We start from the raw sequence: 20,654 nt of genomic DNA, 5'->3' as shown, positions 1-20,654 counted from the left end.
AAAAAAAAAAAAAAAAAAAAAAAAAAAAAAAACAGGAAAAGCAAGAATTCTATTTTATATTAAATGTGAAAGTGAAATTTTCACTTTCCTAAATTCATAAAAAGGACCGTTTATAACTACCAAATGTGCGATACTAAAAATGCAATTTCGTGGTAACCACCTTTTCATCTTGTCAGACGATGTTTTCACGCAATTAGATCGACTGAAAAGTATGTCAACTTGGCGAGGGGCGATGTACAATGTGTTGGTCCTTCCAAGCATTGGTGAAGGATGTCTATCAACCGACTGGGGATGGACACCAACATGGCATCCTTTTAACTCGCTTGCATAGGATCTTTACGTGCTAACAGTTGACTGTTGTCTTTAGTGCGCGCGAACGCGATGACAGATAATTTTAAATGACTGTTTTATCATATCCTGAGGGAGATTTATTTCATACGACTTAGTTGGGGAATAAAGTTGAGCACAACTTACGGAAGTTTAGTCCTATTCATTTTCTGCTAAACATTCTGAAAATTTTTTATTTTAGTTTTATTTATATATATATATTTTTTTTTGTTACGAAAGTAGTTTTTGTGATGTAATAATAAGTTGGATAAATATGAGTCCTTAAGTAAAAGAAAGTTTTAATAATTAAATGTTTCTTAAAACACACGAAATCTATAAATGGAACAATTATTTTATGTTTTTATTAGTACTTACATTTTTATTTATTTAACCTCGAAATGGCTTTAAAATTATTTGCTTATTAAATTAATATTAGAAGATTTATTAATTTTTCGCATTCTTATAAAAAGGATCGTAGAGTTTACCTATTCCAGAGCCATTGTTTTAAACGTTTCTCGAAAAAAGGAAGTCTTACATGGTAACGTAATAGCAAAACACAAGGCCATTCCAAGAACGAACACGTTATCAATTCTATTTAGATCAAGTTGCAAAGATGATCTCGAGGACGCGCGATTTTTCAATAAGATAGGAAAAAAGAAGTAACACGAGCGCCTTGATGAACGTCTCGGACGTGACAATAGCATTTACGAACTATTGAGCGTAAAGGATAATTATTTTGTAGGTTGGCTTACATTACCGCTAAAAAAAAAAAAAAAAAAAAAAAAAAAAAAAACAGGAAAAGCAAGAATTCTATTTTATATTAAATGTGAAAGTGAAATTTTCACTTTCCTAAATTCATAAAAAGGACCGTTTATAACTACCAAATGTGCGATACTAAAAATGCAATTTCGTGGTAACCACCTTTTCATCTTGTCAGACGATGTTTTCACGCAATTAGATCGACTGAAAAGTATGTCAACTTGGCGAGGGGCGATGTACAATGTGTTGGTCCTTCCAAGCATTGGTGAAGGATGTCTATCAACCGACTGGGGATGGACACCAACATGGCATCCTTTTAACTCGCTTGCATAGGATCTTTACGTGCTAACAGTTGACTGTTGTCTTTAGTGCGCGCGAACGCGATGACAGATAATTTTAAATGACTGTTTTATCATATCCTGAGGGAGATTTATTTCATACGACTTAGTTGGGGAATAAAGTTGAGCACAACTTACGGAAGTTTAGTCCTATTCATTTTCTGCTAAACATTCTGAAAATTTTTTATTTTAGTTTTATTTATATATATATATTTTTTTTTGTTACGAAAGTAGTTTTTGTGATGTAATAATAAGTTGGATAAATATGAGTCCTTAAGTAAAAGAAAGTTTTAATAATTAAATGTTTCTTAAAACACACGAAATCTATAAATGGAACAATTATTTTATGTTTTTATTAGTACTTACATTTTTATTTATTTAACCTCGAAATGGCTTTAAAATTATTTGCTTATTAAATTAATATTAGAAGATTTATTAATTTTTCGCATTCTTATAAAAAGGATCGTAGAGTTTACCTATTCCAGAGCCATTGTTTTAAACGTTTCTCGAAAAAAGGAAGTCTTACATGGTAACGTAATAGCAAAACACAAGGCCATTCCAAGAACGAACACGTTATCAATTCTATTTAGATCAAGTTGCAAAGATGATCTCGAGGACGCGCGATTTTTCAATAAGATAGGAAAAAAGAAGTAACACGAGCGCCTTGATGAACGTCTCGGACGTGACAATAGCATTTACGAACTATTGAGCGTAAAGGATAATTATTTTGTAGGTTGGCTTACATTACCGCTCAAAAGTTTACTGTGACTTCGAATGTTCGCGTTTTCTGAAAGAAAAGAAAATAGGAACATAATGTAGTATATTATTTCTTGCCTTTAGTAAACTTGTTACAGATATTTTCTATTGTAGTGTCACGTCCATCTTTTATATTTATAATCATTGTATTCGTTTAGATCATTCTCTCAGTGCAGAACCTCCTGATTGAAAATTATTGGAATTATTTCTGCAAGTTATAATACTGTACTTTCTTCTTAGATAATTAACCTTTTGTGATTTTTTTGGATATAAAATTAATAAAGAATAAATAATATTGCATCGTAAATCGAATTGTCGAAATATTTTAAATAAATATAAATGTAATAATCGTAACCTAACCTCTTTGTTGCGTTTCTATGTATACTAATATAATATATATATACAGCTTGAAATATTAATTCATATATACTTCCAACAATTGAAAGGTTCCAATTCTTTTTCAGTTGTATAAATCAACTTTTGAGCGTCAGTGTAAGTAGAAATGTTTCGTTACCAACATAATTGCATAAAACACGTCATCGATATTAAACAATACACGCGATCACTTATTGTTATAACTCGTAACTTCCAGATCTACATAAAAAAGAAAATGATAAGAAGAAATTGTGTAAACTTCGAAATGAACTTTGCTCTTTGTTAATATTTAATGTAAACCATTAAATTTATTTAGAATTTCGCTTGTCTTACTTTTTTTTCCTTTTTTAATGACAGTGAAGTTTGATTACTCACTAACCTTTATTTAAATCTTATATACTAGTAATTATTGAATATTTCGTAAGATATTTTGTAGTTTAAAATTTAATTGTTTTAAACGAATTAAATTATAATATAATGTTATTAATTTAAGATTGTCATATACATACGTATAATTGTTTTAAAAAATGTGATTTGTCATTTTTAAACATGCAATTTTTTGCAATTTATCATTTAAAAAGGTACAGTTCTTTGCGATTTACTATCTTAAAGTACGTATATACTTTTCATCTAATCAATTACTTTAATGAATGCAATTTTTTCAACCTTTTTTATGAAAAGTTTTTAATGTTTTTTTTTTTACGGAATATTTCACAAGAATTTCGTTTCTTTTTCATGAAAATTCTTCATTCGTTTCTATGAAATCTCATTTGTCATAAAAATTGGTCTTGATCTACTTCTATAGAATCTTAGGTATATTTTCTGCTAAAAGAAACTTTTGAGAGATCGACGTATAGAAGATTAATTTTACTCAAAGGAAGATTGTTTGATTCTTTAATGAAAAAATTTTATTTTTTAATAAAAAATGAGAAAGAAATAAGAAAATCTATATTTAAGTCAATTGCTTGCTCCATCGTCACTTGTGCGTAGTTAATATAATCGTATCTTATGGCAATAATTCACTCATGTTGCATAGTTGAAAAATGTATACAACAATTATCTGTATGATAGAAGTCCTGTTGTTGATTGCGACGTGCAAATGTTTGCAAAACTGACGTAGTCGCGGTTAAGCAACATTTATTCGCGTTATCGTGTAAATATTACCTTCGACAGTCAAACACCAAAACGAGTATCATGAAATTTTTATGAAACACGTGAAACAGACCTAATCTATAGGATGTAATTCAACAGAAGGGGCGTACATGAAACTACATCGACACTTGTCACACGATAGTAGGTCAGCGTTGTTTACTTTATATTAAAAACGTTATAGCAGATGACAGTGATTACGAACAGGGATAATTTTCCAAATTACATATGATTCTATCTAATTAACAATACATTCGCAATTGTTTCAGGTGAATTATTCTCGCCGGTGCTAATAATATAACATCACACATGCACAAGCAAGTTAGAATTATAATTGCATTAATAAATAAATAAAAATTAAAATTGGGTCATTGCAATTACCATGCGCTTTTTAATTGTTAATTATTTTCTATCCTTTTTGTTAGAGAAATAATTAAATAATTACATCATATAATTAGAATTTTTTAAATAATTACTTTTAATTAATTTATTAGCTTACAAATGCGGAATGTGAAATGTAAATGTGATCGATTTCAGAATTAGATAAAAAAATTTGTTTTCTTCATTTATGTTATAGAAATGTCGAAGAAGAATAGAAAACGGAAGTTGGAGGAGGAGGAGCAGTCGATGCTCGACTGGGAACAGGAAAACATTTTTCCGGAAGAAATAAGAAATGAGATGGAATCCATGTGGGAGGTATATATTTTCGTTATTTTAATAATTATCACTTTTATATCTCTTCTGTTTTTAGATTCCACAGATATTTCATTTTCTTCACCTGGCCAAGGAGGCCCTAAATATACCTCATTTGTCTATGTATGAGATGGAACGAATGTTTTTGATACCAAGAGCTTCTAAGCAATTGGCAAATATCATGACGTCTTTGCTAAGGTAAAGTAGTATACGACTAAATATTTAGATATTAAAAATAAAACAAGTTGCTCCTTCAAAGTAGTGAAACTAGCGAAATTGTTAATTTTAGTTCTCCCATGACCAAAGCAAAGTTAAGAAAAATACCACCAATGCCATATGAATTCTGGACAAACATTCTCGCTTATAAAATGAAAAGCTGGTTTAAAATTTACGAAGCTAAACATCAAAATCCCGTAAAAGTAAGCGTTTGTCGTTTTTGTGCATAATGATGGTAATGTTGCTTTAGTGTCACATTTTTTTTTACAAAATAGTACACACAAGTTGTTTAACTATTATTATTCGTCCAATTAAAATACTATTATACACATTTTTCACTACAATGATTCGGAATGTGATCAAAGATTTTTAGGTTCTAGAAACTATTGGTGTGGAACCTGAATTCTGGAATGTTTTTCCTGATGCTCCTCTGTTAAATGGCAAGGATTTTGAAGAGTTGACCTTCAAACAAAAAGTCTGGCTTTTGAAAACAGTCTGTGATACAGTCATGGTACGAAGAAATAAAAGAAACGAAAAAAATATTAATTTACAACATCCTATTTATCGTGAAAGTCGAATTTTAAGAATTAAAAATGCTTTTTTCTTTTTTGCATACAATAAATTTCGATTTCGTAATTTTGATTGAAAATTTCAAAAATGAAACAGTAATAATTTTGTTTCTATAAAGTCAAATATAATTTGGTTAATAATTTTTTGTATTACTGCTATAAAATATAATCTTTAGCATACTAGAAAAACCGTGCAGGAGGAAATAGCCAAGCAACCATGGGAAGATCAATTTGAAACCATTCTGGGCACCGACCGCTATGGAGCAAAATATATTTACTTCCCACAGTTTCTTAAGAGTGATTTGAGAATTTATAGACATTGTCTTGATAATAAAATTTTGTCAACGGTGAAGGTATCTAATTACTAACAATGAGTTATTCACGTTTTTCCTTAGTGTATTATCTGTTGTCTTATTAATATTATTCATATCTTAGCCAATCAAACCGAAATTAAAGGTAGAGTCAGAAAACAAAGTATTGGATCAAAGCGATTCACTGAAAAAGCAAATTAAGCATAGAAGGAAAAAAAGACGATGGCGTAATGGATTACCTCCGCGATCAAAAAAAAAGACAAGTAAATGTGATGAAAAACATCTGAATGATTGCAAATTCAATAGCGATAGTGCAACAGGCTCCTTGATAAATGAGGATACAAATTTTAGTAGTACAAGCAACTGTAGTAATAACAATAATAGCAGTAATAATAATAATAATAATTATCATAATAATAATAATAATGAAAACAACATTAACTTAGATACAACCAACGTCAAAAGATCAAGAAGTCCGTCAAAATGTTCGGAAATAAGCACTGCATCCGATAAGGCATGTAAAAGTACAAAATCAAGTGGCTACGATACGAATAATTCCATTCACCTCATTTCCGGTAAGAGATCGTCTCAAAGAATGTTCAAAGGATTTTCCAGCACTAATAGTAATGATAAGTATAATTTAGAAATAATCAGCGGGATTTTGAGCGATTTGAAATCAGAAACTGGTGAAGAAAAAAGTACAGAGGATATCGACATATCTTTAGCACACGTTTCTCAAAATAAATTAGAATTAAATCCAACGAAACACCAATATTTAGATACAGTGGATGTACATGTAAATAGCAGTGATTCTATCGATAGAACCACTGATACTTTATCTAATACCTCAAAAACAGATGATGAAAAGCTAAATGAAATTATCAGTGCAGAAAATTTTAAATTCAGCGATAAAAGTTCAGATAACACGCATAATGTTAGAGAAACGCAACAAGTAACGGTCGCATCGAAATCTGATGATGAAAAATTAAATGAGACGAGAACTAATGTTCATAGACAAGAAGATAATGCTAGTTTTTCTGAAGAAAAAGAAAACTGTAAAGTTTTCAGACGGAATGGAAAGTTTGCTAAAAGACCAAAATCGGATAATGAACAGTCGGACCAAACAAGTAAATTAAATGAAATACAATCTTCTGATGACAAGGATCTTTCTCTGAGCGAGCTAAGAAGCATGTTACAGAAGGAAGCAATGGAAAATGATTTCTCTTTCGATGAAGATAGTGAAATTAAATATAATCTTAGAAAGCTAAAAAGTGACAAAATAGATGAATGGAAACAGGAAGTAGAAGATTTTAATGCGATGCTTTCGGATCTCAGCGTTTCAAAATTTCAACTTGTAGCTGACACCGTTAATTCATTGAGAGATCTCATTTCTACTTTTTCACAAAAAAATAGTACTCCAACTGCTGATACTGAGGGTGAAGTATGTAATCATTTTATTTTATTTAACATTTTTTTTTTATAATTTCTTTTAAAAATTTGTATATTTTTTTAGACTGAATTTATTCCTCCGTGTGAAGTAAAATTAGTCATAAGAATGACGGAATTACTTTCCACTTTAGAAGAAATGGAATCAGCGCTACGAGACTCGATGAAAAAAGCCAGAGGAAAGCTCCAAAAAGAATGGACCAATTTTAAAGAAGGGTATATATATTTTGTATTAAATCATACAGCATCATAAACACTAATACATCTCATCATATTTAACTTGGGAATAATAATAATTTTTACAATATAGAAGAATATATATGTGTGTGTATATGTATATATTTATATGCTCATTTGATTTTTACAATTTTTTTATTCATTATTCCTAAATTAAATGTTCATCCTACCTGAAACCTCTTGAACTTGCTACAATCTGTACATGATCTATAAAGTGGAATTCATCCACATTCTTTCAGTAACTTTCTTTGTCGAACGTGTATGGCAGACAAACTGCTGTATGTTGTAGCAGTGCGGAGGATCAGGACTCATCTGGGGAGGGTCTTGGCTCTAATTGGTGGGTTCTTGGATCGCAGGGCTATCAATTGCCAACTTCCGGAGACACAACGTTACAAACGTTACCGCAATCTACCATATCCTCAACTGGCTCCCAAAATATCTGCAATAAAGACGAGAAGGAACCCGTTAACTATGCGGAACACAGTAAAAATATCGATCAACAGTGCAGAAAATCTCAAAATGAAAGTTCACAAGACGAAGCGCAAGGAGGACAATCTAAAAGAGACGAAAGCATCGGTCAAGAGAATGCAAGAATTGAAGAAGAGACAAAAAAAGACTCAAATGCAGAAGGTAAAAATAAGAAACAACGAAATGACAATCAGATATTTTTATTTTACTCATATTGATACAAAGATTTTTTTTCATTATAAAAACAGAACAACAAACGCGAAGAGTATTACGGGCACGCGGCATTTCTTCGTACACAGAACAATTTTATTCAGACGACGAGATCGAAGAGAACGAGTTGGAGGAATGGACCGACGTTGAGGCCGTGTACGCGGCTCCCAGCACACAGAGCAATTCATCCACTTCTTACTTTACTCCGAAAATCAGACACGGTGACGATCGGACAAACGAGGAGGACTCAGACCAAGATTGGATTCTACCAAGCTCTCGCAAAAGGAAGAATAAACGTCCGTGTGAGTATACCTGTATAAAGTCATTGTAATTATCATTTTATTACTAGAATACACGAAATTAAACATTTTTATTCATATAAAGTATTGAAATAGGAAAACAAAATTATGATATAAAATCATTATAATACAAGTTGTACTTTTGTAGCTGCCAATCGAAGATTAAAATCTTTTCAACATAAACTACAAAATATCAAAGTTGATACTTTCCAAGATGCGGCAGAATCGAAACTATCTCCTTCCAAAGCAAACAATGAACAAGATAATTCCAGACTCAAAGAAATCCAAATATCTAAACCAAAGAAGCCGAGTAACTCAGAACCTTCTAACAACAATAGTATAGTAGAGAACCAAGAGGCTGTAGTAGAAAATAACCTTATAGAAACAGTGCCTTCTATGGAGATAAACTGCAAAGTAGAAAATGTTGCAAGTGTGCATTCAGAGTTGGACATCAAAGATGAAGGCCCAATCTATGATTCTACACTGAATCAGTTTGATAATAGTTACACCACAAATCTTAACTCTAATTATGTGATGCTCAAAACTGAACACAATCCGATGAATTATTATGTAATGCAGTCAAATCCTACAGCCGTCGTTCCACAAAATACAATCGTACAATCTGGTCCGATAGTCTCAAGTATCATACCCCCAATCCAGCAGGGTTATTATGTACAAGGTGGACAAAATTACATTATTCAGAATTCACAATCCAATTTCTTACCTCCTCAACCATTTCCGGCTCAAGGACCACAAATGATAGCGCCTCAACAATTTGTCAGCCATTCTGGTTATGTACCTTACATGGTAACGGCGACTCAACCTCAACCTGGATATATAACTACCGATCCAGGAATCATTTCTCAAGAAATACCCCAAAATCCTTCGTTTTCAATTCATCCTAATTCCACAACACTAACTAGACCTCCGCAAAACAGATATTTTATGTCGAGACAAAACTATCCACATCCTAATGGGGCAGTTATAAGAAGTAGTATGCCCATAAGAGGAAATACTTCGCGGACTGATAATGCTAGAGTTGCGAAAAACGTTCAACAGCAACGCAATACTTCTGTTAGAATGCAAAAACCAAGAAAACCAAGTACACCTCCAGAAAGCATTGTTCAGAAGACAACTTCTTTAATCGTTCTCAGTGACAGTGATGATGAAATTGAGATGATTATTACAGAAAAAAACAATTCTGAGGCTGAAGTGGACAAAACAAAATCTACATCTAAAAGAAATACCACACAACCTAAGCAAAAACCTATGGTCACATCAAATGTTACGGTGAGTCCAAACAAAGGTACCATCCCTCCACAAATAATTCAACGCATGAATCAAGGAGGGATTTCTATAACACCAGTTAAAACTACACCACCTGTTCAAAACAGTAACACGCAACTGGTGGTAGTTGTAAATGAAACTGGAAGCCATTATGCCTTAGCATTGCCAAATGGAAGCAAATTGATTCTCACTCCTGAACAGGTAGCTCAGATTCGAGCTTCTAATGGTGGAAAGCTCATTTTATAAAATGTTATTTTAATTTTAACTAAAGATCTTATCCAAGAATGAATATGGTATACTCAAGTAGTGCACTTTGATCTCTGGTTCACGTACAATATACTTTTAAAGTTAATGTTCCTACAGTGTACAATAGAGATCTGTACAGTAATTCTTGGAACATTCTAAATCTATTTATACGGAAATATTAAAAAAGACGTATTATTTAAAAATAACAAAGCCATCTGTATCTTAAATATTACATCACTGAATGAATTTATCTTTAAATCATTTCCCCTTGTACTTATTAAAATTTTGTGCGTTTCCCCTAAAAAAAAAAAGAAAAAAAAAAAAGTGGTATAACTACTAGATGTTTTAGTACACTTAATATATTAAACACATTTGAATGTTTCACTTCCGCTTACAAGTTAGAGTGATACTTGGGACCTGTGATGTCTATATCGATTTTTATATATTTTTGTTACATCATGTTAAAGCATGATATCGAATATATCGAATATTCTGACAAGATATTAATTTTTGTCGAGTTTAAAACAAGCTGAAAGCACTTGTAATTTATAAGCATCACTTTATAAGATAAGAATATTATATCTTGTATAATTTATAAAAATATAGCATATTTTATACGATTTCACCTGTAAATTATATTTACAAGTTGATTATTTTCATTATGACTCGAATTTTAATCAAATTTTACGATGATTCACGTAAGAATTGTGGAAAAATGTTATTGGTTACAGAATAAATTGTGGAAGGGTATTTTATATATTGTCCAACTTCGAATGCTATCGTGAAGTGAATATATATTATTACTGGACAGTACGCATTTTTTAGGTCAGTAATATAATATGTAAATAACATACATATATATAATTTATAAGGTTATAATTTGTAATTTAAATTATAAAAAATTTTGGTGTCGAACAATCATCATATATTCTGTAAATTTTAGTATCTGAAATTTTTGTAATGTGGCTCATTTAAAGCCAATAAACTCGAATATATAAAACATACAATGTTAAAAGGTTAGTAAATATTGTAGAAATCATTAAAAATATGTGCAACTCATTTGCAATAAATAAAAAGTTAAAATAATTATATAATTTAAATTATTATATAAATAAATGCAAATGAGTTATATCAAATATTTAAAAATTGCATTTTCGTTATTCAAGATATATTTACGAATGATCAACTTAGCGATAATTTTTAATATAAAAATGGAACACAGTAATAATGTTCTCTAACGTTTAACGTTGAATTCATAAATCATTAATATTATTTTATATACAGGATGTGCCATTTGAAGTTTCGTACTTAATTACTTATTAAACTATAGCTCGCTTCAAGCAATATTTCAAATAAAACTTACCGTTTCGAAGGAGACATCAAGTATTAAATGATCTTGAACAACTTTCAAAAACCGAAGTATTATAGATCAATGAATTCACCCTGAAATGTACTATTCAATTATATAAAAAAAAACATATAGTTCCAATACAAAAAAAACAAGGTCACCTTGAAATTTCGGAAACATGTCCACCTGACAAAAATTTATGACCATTATACAATATCCTCCTCGAAACAGAGTAAGTTTCATTCGAAACATTTTCTGAAACTTCAAATGGTATTTGAAGGCCCTATATACGTTTTTATCGTAAGAGTAATTTCAATGAAAATTCCTCGTACGAGAATAGTAACATATTTTTCTTTAATTTTCTTTTTTTTCTTTAATAAAGTACACGAGGAAAACGCTTTTAACAAATATTATATGAAAAATTATATCGTTTTTTAAGTTAAATTATATTTAAAACAAATTACTATTACTACAGATTAAAGTAATAAACTTAAAAAAAAGAAATTTAATAACAAACATCTTTTATTTTATATGTAATAATTTACAAAGATGCAAATGGTATTTATTGGTATATATTATTTTCTTGCTTCACAATCTGTTATGCTTATATTACAAATATATGATACAAATATGCTAAATAGCTTTGTACACTTTACAATGAATAGGAACGTTAAACATTTTAATTAATAAGAAGCATACTTTCTTTTTAAATATGAATTACAAAATAACTTGAATTATTTACAGTTGACATTATTAATCAATTTACAATTAATATTATATAGAATTTATCATTTATAGAAAATCAATTGAAAAGAATACCAAAGGAAAAGATTGGGAAATTAAATTTCTAATAAAATAATCCCTGCTAAAAAAAAGTAGCTAAAGCAATATAACATAAAAAATTATTAGGGTAGTATTAGAATATTTGCCAAAAGTTGTGCTAAGAAAGTACCACAAAAAATTAATTACTATCTTTGATTTGATTTCTTTTTTTGTGCATATCTTTATCAAAAGCTAGGAACCTCGATAAACGTGAACCATTATATGGTGTATCACTTCCTGGTGGATGTAGTCGCATCTAAAACAGAGATACATTGATGAAACTAATACATGTATAGAAAAAAAGATTCAAGATTTTTAAGTTTATGATACAGATCATTTTTTGTTTAATTTGTTCAAACATCATGAATGAAATATTACCTACCACAATTTATATGTTTGATGTAGTCTTCAGGTTCAATTCATGATGAATTCAAAAATGAATCAGTACTTTAGTAAATAACTTTAGTTATTTAATCAGTTATATTTTTTCATAAATAGAGATAAACTTAATTTCATTATATATTTTCAAAAAGTATTACGTTCAAAATTTATATTATCAAAATCATAAAATAGTACAAGTAAGATTCTTTTTATTTAATTGAACAATTAAGAAACTTTTAATTGTGGTCATAATTACAATTTATTTTGTATTATAAAATATTCGTCGGATACTTTAAACGTGCACAAATCCATTAAACAGAACAACAAATGATGCAAAGTTAGTGTGCAATCGGTTATCAAAAAACCAGCTGTTGAAGCTATAATTGAAAAATTAATGATCAATTTACCCAACTCCATTGTTTGTTAGTTTTATTAATGTTATTGTTAAAAAAAAATATATATAAATTTCGGCCACCAAGCTCTAGGAAACTACAGAGCACCGATAAAGTTTGAACCTTATAATACTAAAAAAAAGAGAGAAAAAAATTAAGTAAAAACGAAATATGAATCAATTCATGGTTCATTACATCATTTCATGAGATCAGTGAATGATAATGAAAATAAAAAAAAATTATAAAAGAGTTTATAAACATTTTAACACTGACACATGCTATAACGTTTAAAAAAAAAAAAAAATGTTAATGTGAATAGCCTAACTACTTAGTTTGTCTTTTTTTAACTAATCGTATCTATAAGTTATGTAATCAGCCGTTTAAATTTCGGGAAAAATGCTTTGTAATTATAAGACTGGAGGTTGCAAGCTTGAGCATTAGTGGAGGACCCGGCATGACCATTTGCAAAATTGCACGCGTTGCTCGGCCGTGCAGCACCAATTTCTCATTTATTTCTTGATGAAGTCTTCCACGATGTTTTCATCTGCTTCTGCTTTGTTTCTGAATCGTTTCTGTAAGAAAACAAAACCGACACCAGTCGCGTTACACGTAATGAACATGGTGTTACGTTGATGATGGTTGGATGATGCGTGCATCACTAGTAAAACTTAGTTTAGCTTATTTCTTCCATGTAATTCATTGATGTTCAATTGGAATTTGTATTTTCTTTCATAAATGTTCTTGTGTTTTAATACATTAACAATTTTAGAATGTTTCTCTTCAAACGAATTTTCCAATCAGGCACACGATTACAGAAATTAATATACATGTATAATTACTTTTTCATTTTCCAATTGAACTTCGTTACAAGAAAGTTTAATCGCATTAACGTAAAACGCATGAAATGCAGCTGAAGCGCATAAGCTCCTTCTTAACAATTGAGACAAAGTATTGCGTTTCTGTCTTATTCATCTGATCCGTTCCAACTCGTTGCATCTGAGTACACCTCATTTTCTATTTGTACGCGTTCGAAGATTTCCCGAGGTTCAACCGCTTTCGGTGAGAAATTTCGAGGCCTGTGACCTCACCGATGACTCACCATGATTCTGTACTTCTCTTTGCACGCATACTCGGTCTCATCCACATCGTTATAGCAATCGCTCTTGTAATCGGGTGGGATCGGTTTCCCCTCGAATTGGCAGAGCCTTGACAACGGTTTCGCGTTCACGATCATCTTCTCAAAGCCAGTCGGTTTCTGTTGCGGACAATAGAACACATTTGGAGTGTTCTTATCGAAAACGATACTCTTACGCATCATATCACCAGCCTGCGCCGTCAGAAGAAGTGCCTGGTGAAAGAAATTTATTTATTAAGAATAAACTATTTTTAATTAAGAATATATTTAATAACTATAAAGTTGTTTAACCTTAAATTTCATGGATGGAAATGGTATTTTTCCTGATATATCTTACATAATGCATAAATGACTAAATATTTCTGCTTTGCTTTACAGGTGAAATAGAATCTTTTTCTTTTAAAAACTTGATATAATTTGTGTCAATCGCCCTCGTTTAAGATGATTCATACGTTATTAACTTCACTTTCCATTCGTGAAAGGGTCGATATTCTTTGACTGCAGGTTCTCAAGTTTTACGCAAGAAAGCAAAGTGCGCAGTTTACGTGCGATTTCTTCTAGTGATCCGTGTCATAACGGAAACAACGAAAAAAAAGAATGTTCAAACGGAAAGATGCAAATATAACACGAAAGAATTGAGCCAATGAATTCGGGCATCATAGTCTGAAGATCGATTTTCGTTCCCACGACGAACGATTTCTCCAGTTGATTGATTCATCAGAAACGAATTACAATGCGCCTGCGATCACTTCCGGAAGTATGAAAAGCAAGAAACGTAAGAAAGCGTGATCAGGCTGAAATACTTACAACGAGCATAGCTACCACACTGCAGGTATATACGGTTCCTGAAAAAAAGAAAGAAGATAAATATATAATCCTCGAAGGAAGGAAAAGATAAAAAATAATACATGCTCCCTGCAAAAAAAGAAGAAAATTAAAAAGATATAGTAGTAGAATAATAAAATAAAAATATTTAAAAAATAAGGAAATAAAATATGAAAATAATTAAAAGATGAGGTATATTATTTTTGAAGAAAAGAAGAGAAGAATAGAATATCATACACGATTTCTGATGAAATAAAGAAATGAGAAAGTGATCGATTTTGTTGTTAGGAGATTAAGTGTACTGTTGAGACAGAGCAAAATACTTCATTCTGAACATGGAAGCTTACGCAAGATGGCTTGTGGACATGCCCCATTATTAAGTAAACGTAAACTGTGAAAACTGGGCCGCTAAGAAAAGGAGTCAATGCCGTGCATTTACACATGACATACAGTTCCTTTTTCAATTGATTTCGCGTACGATATAGCCATTCAACTTCACTGATATTACTGACAGAGGTTATAGGAAGTGTTAAGTCAGCTGATGATTAACACCGCTATATTTAAAATAAAAAATTAATATTACAAATCGATCGACAGAAATCATAATAATGGGTTTTTAATGAATTCCCAAATAGTTAAAAATAGAAATGAACGAAAATATTCGTGAAAGGAAAGAGTTAAGTCGAAACAAATATAGAAAGAGAAAAGGACAACCCTGAATGCAACCGAATAAGGAAAGAGCGATACAAAGAGAAATAAAAATTTTTCTCAATTCAATGAATACCGAAAACTTAAAAGAAAGACTGAAATAAATATAATCTGCTCATTCCCCGAATATTTCGGAAAAAAGAAATTACAAAGAAGCAAGGACACTTAATTTTAACACTAGAATTGTCAACTTGTAATATATATTTAAGTATAGTATATGTAGATAACACAACACTAATTAAAATCGTATAATAAAAAATAAATATATAAAACAATCAAGTTTCTGTCTAAGTAAAAATCAATATTAATTTCGTCAAAACCTATATGTTTTAATAATTGTAAAATTAAATTTTATTCTCATCATCTTAATCGCTTTTGACTAGTGTGGTAATTCTAGTATTATTAGAGAAATAATGTCGAACGAGTAAATTGATATTTACAACTACCATGGTAATATAAGTCAAGGGAAATTATTACAATTCCCTTGAACTGATCATTGGTTTGAATTTATCTAACTGTATGTGGTGAGTGGGAGGATACAGTCAGCCAGACATTATTTTTATTCATCAGATCTATTATCGATCCTAAACAGCGCTCAAGCGCGTCTTCTGCAAGGACGGCGAGGTCGGTGTGGTTCCGCGTGGTGTATTCGATCAGGCTACTTCTGTTTCAGGATACCAATCTCGTTGAACCGATACCCTTCTGACATTTCGTTGACACGACACGATACGATACTTACAGATAGAAGTAAGAATAATCAATTAGTATTACTTCCTTTTAATCAATTTCACAAATCGTAAGATACTTAAAAGAATCAACAAAAATTGGATTATCTATGTTAACGAAAATAATCTTGGTTAAAAATTAAATATTTTATTGAATATTATACTAGGAATATATTATTGAATTTGTAAAAGATATATATGTAAGTATATTTTTATTACAGGTATATTTAATGATTAATTAATAATAAAGGAAAATCAATCATTGCACATAAATAAAAGGACATTATTCTGAAAGTACAAAATAATTATAACCTGAAAGAACAACTTTAAAGAAATCTAACAATTAAAATTGAACGATTAATTTCTATTTTCAATGATAAACAATTTCATTGTTTCTCCATACAAAATAATGCAGAAAGTAGCGAATTGCGAACTTCAAGGCGTACAGAAAGATACATTATTACGTGACATTTCCTACTCGACATTTGTATGCGACATTTAAGGTATAGTTCTTTCACGGTGATAAACATAAAATCATTACTAAATTGTTCTTTTATTGTATAGAATAATATTTACTTTTAACTGATTTTTTATTATTTTAAATATCGCTTACATTCGATAAAAATCTAAAATTTACAACGATATATACTTTTAAAATGCCAATAATAACAATAATTGTAAAAACTTTTACTGAATTTAAATTACGTATCAAATTCTTTTAAGAAGCAGGTACTATAACATGAGAAATGATGCGAATAGACAATCTTTCAGTTGTTTTAAGTCCAACTATACAATCATAAATATCTATTACAGTTCTAATCATTATTGAATTGGAGTACTTTTCCGTACAAAGAAAGATCATACGATCGATGAGAAACTTAATATTCAAATCTTTGAATTTTATCAGCAAAATAACACAAGCGCAGCACCTAACATACTTGTATGTCTCATTCCGCATACCTAAAGGAAGACGCAAGATATTATTGCATGGATTTTACCTTTAATTCTTTGCTTTCACTGCCGAAACAGGCCTCAACATATTTTAACATTTTAGCATTGAATACAGCAAACATACTTAAATTTATTCGTTTCGGATAAGTTAGCATGAACAAGACTGAAACTTACCCATGCTGGTGAACGCGTTTTGCACGGGTAAGAGCACCTGTTGACCCACGCGAGACGGCGTCTCTTCGTTAACTAAGGCTGCAGCGGATTTGCGCTCCTCGCAGGCCCAGAAAGTGAGTGCCGTTATGTTATACAGGATGTACCAAAAGCATTGGACTAACAGTATTCGTACAATTGTGTAACTAAGCCTTTCACAGGAAAAGTCAACGAATAGTATATTTTAAATAAAAATATTTCGAAAGAAATTTTAAAAAATAATATTTATTTTTTAAAGAAAATATAAATATTTTTTAGATAAAAATATGTAAAAAAATTTAATTGCTCTTTATATTCAATTGGATCTGTATTTGTACTTAATTGTGAATTTCGAGGAATGTAAAGAAAAGTAGAGTGGGTGTCAAGTAAGTAGATGACCTCGTCCTTCCCATATTCAGATTCGATAGTATCATCAATTGGTGGTGGGTTTCAAGAATCGGTTCTCTTCTAATTAGGAATATACAAGGAGTTTATTGCCACACAAAACTTTATTTCAGAATGCTTTCTGTATAACATTTAATCACGGCATGTATGTATATAAAATATATTATATATTCTTATACACAGTTTGCATGAAAAACGAGATACCTCGTATAAAAAGTAAATTATTGTCCAAAATATAATCTTATGAAACAGTTAATAGAGAAACTTATAATGCTGTAAACATATTGGAGAAATTATATGTTAGCAGCCTGAAATAAAAATAAAATATATTAAGTAAACACTTGAAATATGAACAAATACAGTAACATATATTTCTTATTTTTTGTTATACCAGCTCATCAAGGTCAATATCTGAGGTATCCATAGACAAAACTGATTCTTCCTTGTATGAATTATTATCATCATCAATTATGTCTTCTACTTTATTAGACTCGTTGGTATTTATATTATCATTGATTAATATATTGTCTTTTGTTTCACTAGATAAAATATATCACCATATCATTATTTCATAATCATTATTGTAAACATATATGTTATATTTATTATAATGTATAAAGAATTCTTACCTTCCTTTCGCCTTTGGCTCTATATTTTTTAATTGAAATAGTTGTGCAATTTTTTGCAGATGGAATTTACTTTTTTCTTTTATCATTGGAGCTTCCAAAATTTCATTTAAATAATTTTCCATAGGTGGTAATGGTTTATTTGGGTTAAGAGCACGATATGATAACATATGCCATCTATGCTGTACTGCAGGATTTGGCACACATCCAGGCAGAAAATGTTGGTTTCCATCTACCTCATAAGTGTCTCTGATGAAGATGTATAATGATATACTAAATATATAATTATCAATACATCAAACTATAAATAAACTTACCCTGAATCAGATAACATCAGAGAATCTATTAAATTATCTATAGCTTCATTTTGTTCACTTGACAATTGTTTAACTATGGACTTCATGGGTCTTGTCTCCATTACTCTTCGATCTTCTGCAAAAGCTAATTCTATTTCTATCAAACACTGTACATCAATACAAATAATATATTTTATACAGCAATATAAACATAAAAAGTAATACAATTAAAAAATATATTTTACTATACCCATGGTTCATCAGGTACATTAATGCAGGGAAACAATGCAACCATTCTAGGTATGCTATTATTTCTATGAACTTTTCTCACAATAGCAACTGAATTTGTTTCATGCATTGCTTGTACTAAACTATAAAATGGTTTTATTACATTCTAAAATACCAAAATAAATACATTACTTCCAAATTTTTTTATATAAATAAAGTAAATTTTATCATTGTAAATTAAAATTTACATCTATTCCACTTGCAGGTAAAATAACGTGAGTTGCACTTTTGTATAAATATTCTAAATCAATATTATTTCTGTCCGTAAAACCATAAATTCTATAACTTTGCACTCCACTTTTATAACTCATATCCTCTTCCAGTTTTTCTATATATACAGTAAGATAAATTTATATATATATAATTTATAATAACAAAAGTTTATGATATATTTACTTTCAACTGGAATAGAAGTTCCTCCATACTTGTATCCTTTTACAATCTCATCCTTTGTATAAAACGTTCTTTGTCTGTCTAAATATTCTGTTTTCCGCTCAAGCTTTTGATTTTTTTTGGCCTTTTGCCATGTTGGAAATTTTTCTTCAGCTATCTAATAGAAATTGCAATTAACCTACTCAATTTTATTACATAACACACAAATTGTATTCTGTTTCACATCTCCTTACTTTAACATAACTGGCAATTGGTATTTTTTTATCAACTAATTCTAGATTAAAATAAGAAGGACACGGTCTTGCTGGTGTTCTTAGATAAAATTTTAAACTTGTTAAAGCATTATCATATGTTGTATGTTGCCCATTAATCTAGAAAATAATATAAATTTAATAATGATACACAGCAATATACTATAAAAATATATATCATAATAATTAATAATATAATTAGTAATAAATGAAACCTTCTGATGAACATCTTTAAGAAGTACTTCACTAATTTTCAGAGAAGATGAAGACTTCCCATATAGTTCGTCCTCTGCTCTAAAATAATATAATTATGGTATTAAATTGTGTGTAGTAATTCAAACAATAAAATTAACTTATGCATTATACATTGTAATTAATTGAATCTGTTTTTCAGAAAGTTTATTTGCAATTGCATCTGCTTGAAATTGGGAAATAATATCTGCTTCTTCATTAAAATCAGACATTAAAATGATTCTTTTTGTCGAAATATCAACACTAAAATAAAAAATATATCATAATTAGTATTATAATAAGTATGAATTATAATAAATTATTATTTACAAATATAATTCTAATATATTTAAACTTACATATTTTGTGTCATAAATTCTACTGTAGCATAAAGTGCTTCAATCCAATTAGAACAATGTTTTGTAGGTTTTAAAATCATAAATTTCTTTATCAAATCCCAATTTGGAACCTGGAAATCCATAAATTCTTCTACATATTCTGTATTCAAACTATTTTTTGTAACCGATGAGCCCATCAATATTATTGCAACTTCATCTTTTGGTCTTAAAAAAATCTACAAAATAGCAAATCAAGATAAAGATAAATTAAAGTAAATAATATTAAATATAATTTTTTTAATACCATTTTCTCAATTTTTTGCTTTACAATATTTTTTGCTTTTTCCAATGAAGAAGGATTACATTCTATATTTGGACTTGTCATTCCAATATTTATTAACAGTACTAATGATTCCTTAAAATAACATTAACATATTACTCATATTATATTATACTTATTTTTATAATTATTGTATTTATTAGTATTTAAATATAAATAAAAAATATAAATATTTAGAATAAATTAAACAATAATGATTACTCTATGTAATAAATAATATCTTTTATTACTTCTTTACTTAGTATGTTAAAAATAATTGCAACATATAATTTTATAAAAACTACAAAGTATAACCTTTCTTGCTTTTGGAGGCATTTTGTACAA

General features: G+C 29.6%; 2 protein-coding genes across 5 annotated transcripts in view; one reads left to right on the top strand and one right to left on the bottom strand.

The window, feature by feature from the left end:
* The window catches only part of LOC108546351 (putative uncharacterized protein DDB_G0282133), a 17,023-nt gene extending 7,175 nt beyond the window's left edge, over nucleotides 1–9,848 (top strand). The window contains exons 2-12 of one of the 4 annotated variants that reach the window (XM_017898391.1): nucleotides 4,282–4,400; nucleotides 4,456–4,595; nucleotides 4,687–4,816; nucleotides 4,987–5,124; nucleotides 5,359–5,535; nucleotides 5,618–6,068; nucleotides 6,138–6,934; nucleotides 7,007–7,155; nucleotides 7,466–7,806; nucleotides 7,893–8,156; nucleotides 8,302–9,847. In XM_017898391.1, coding sequence (XP_017753880.1) covers nucleotides 4,284–4,400; nucleotides 4,456–4,595; nucleotides 4,687–4,816; nucleotides 4,987–5,124; nucleotides 5,359–5,535; nucleotides 5,618–6,068; nucleotides 6,138–6,934; nucleotides 7,007–7,155; nucleotides 7,466–7,806; nucleotides 7,893–8,156; nucleotides 8,302–9,686 — 4,089 coding nt within the window. In that variant the 5' untranslated portion in view covers nucleotides 4,282–4,283 and the 3' untranslated portion in view covers nucleotides 9,687–9,847. Of the gene's footprint in view, nucleotides 1–4,281; nucleotides 4,401–4,455; nucleotides 4,596–4,686; nucleotides 4,817–4,986; nucleotides 5,125–5,358; nucleotides 5,536–5,617; nucleotides 6,935–7,006; nucleotides 7,156–7,465; nucleotides 7,807–7,892; nucleotides 8,157–8,301 lie in introns of all 4 variants that reach the window. The other 3 variants (XM_017898392.1, XM_017898390.1, XM_017898389.1) reach the window with 3 other exon arrangements.
* A 2,102-nt stretch (nucleotides 9,849–11,950) lies between these two features.
* LOC108546269 (X-ray repair cross-complementing protein 5) lies at nucleotides 11,951–20,645 on the bottom strand. The gene is made up of 16 exons (XM_017898258.1): nucleotides 20,625–20,645; nucleotides 20,295–20,405; nucleotides 20,012–20,226; nucleotides 19,788–19,916; nucleotides 19,637–19,715; nucleotides 19,404–19,541; nucleotides 19,174–19,327; nucleotides 18,966–19,105; nucleotides 18,740–18,883; nucleotides 18,511–18,656; nucleotides 18,197–18,442; nucleotides 17,963–18,106; nucleotides 17,148–17,335; nucleotides 14,572–14,609; nucleotides 13,729–13,977; nucleotides 11,951–12,112 (listed from the first exon to the last, which is right to left on the bottom strand). Exons 1-16 carry the CDS (start codon nucleotides 20,643–20,645, stop codon nucleotides 11,996–11,998), a joined length of 2,259 nt encoding a protein of 752 aa, XP_017753747.1. The 3' UTR covers nucleotides 11,951–11,995.
* Between the last annotated feature and the right edge of the window lie 9 nt (nucleotides 20,646–20,654).

The sequence above is a fragment of the Eufriesea mexicana genome, unplaced genomic scaffold, assembly GCF_001483705.2.
Source record: "Eufriesea mexicana isolate 0111107269 unplaced genomic scaffold, ASM148370v2 scaffold657, whole genome shotgun sequence".
Classification (NCBI taxonomy): domain Eukaryota; kingdom Metazoa; phylum Arthropoda; class Insecta; order Hymenoptera; family Apidae; genus Eufriesea; species Eufriesea mexicana.
Note: the sequence above shows the minus strand (reverse complement) of the source record. Positions and strands in the feature narration are given on the sequence as shown.

Bases quoted from the DNA above. Each gene is read 5' to 3' on its own strand.
- LOC108546269 (XM_017898258.1), bottom strand. From the start codon at position 20,645: ATGCCTCCAAAAGCAAGAAAG. The intron at 18,884-18,965 runs GTAAATTTTAAT...TTGGTATTTTAG, and splicing joins TACCTGCAAGTGGAATAGAT to AATGTAATAAAACCATTTTA. The intron at 14,610-17,147 runs GTAAGTTTCAGT...TCTTTTTTTCAG, and splicing joins AAACGCGTTCACCAGCATGG to GAACCGTATATACCTGCAGT.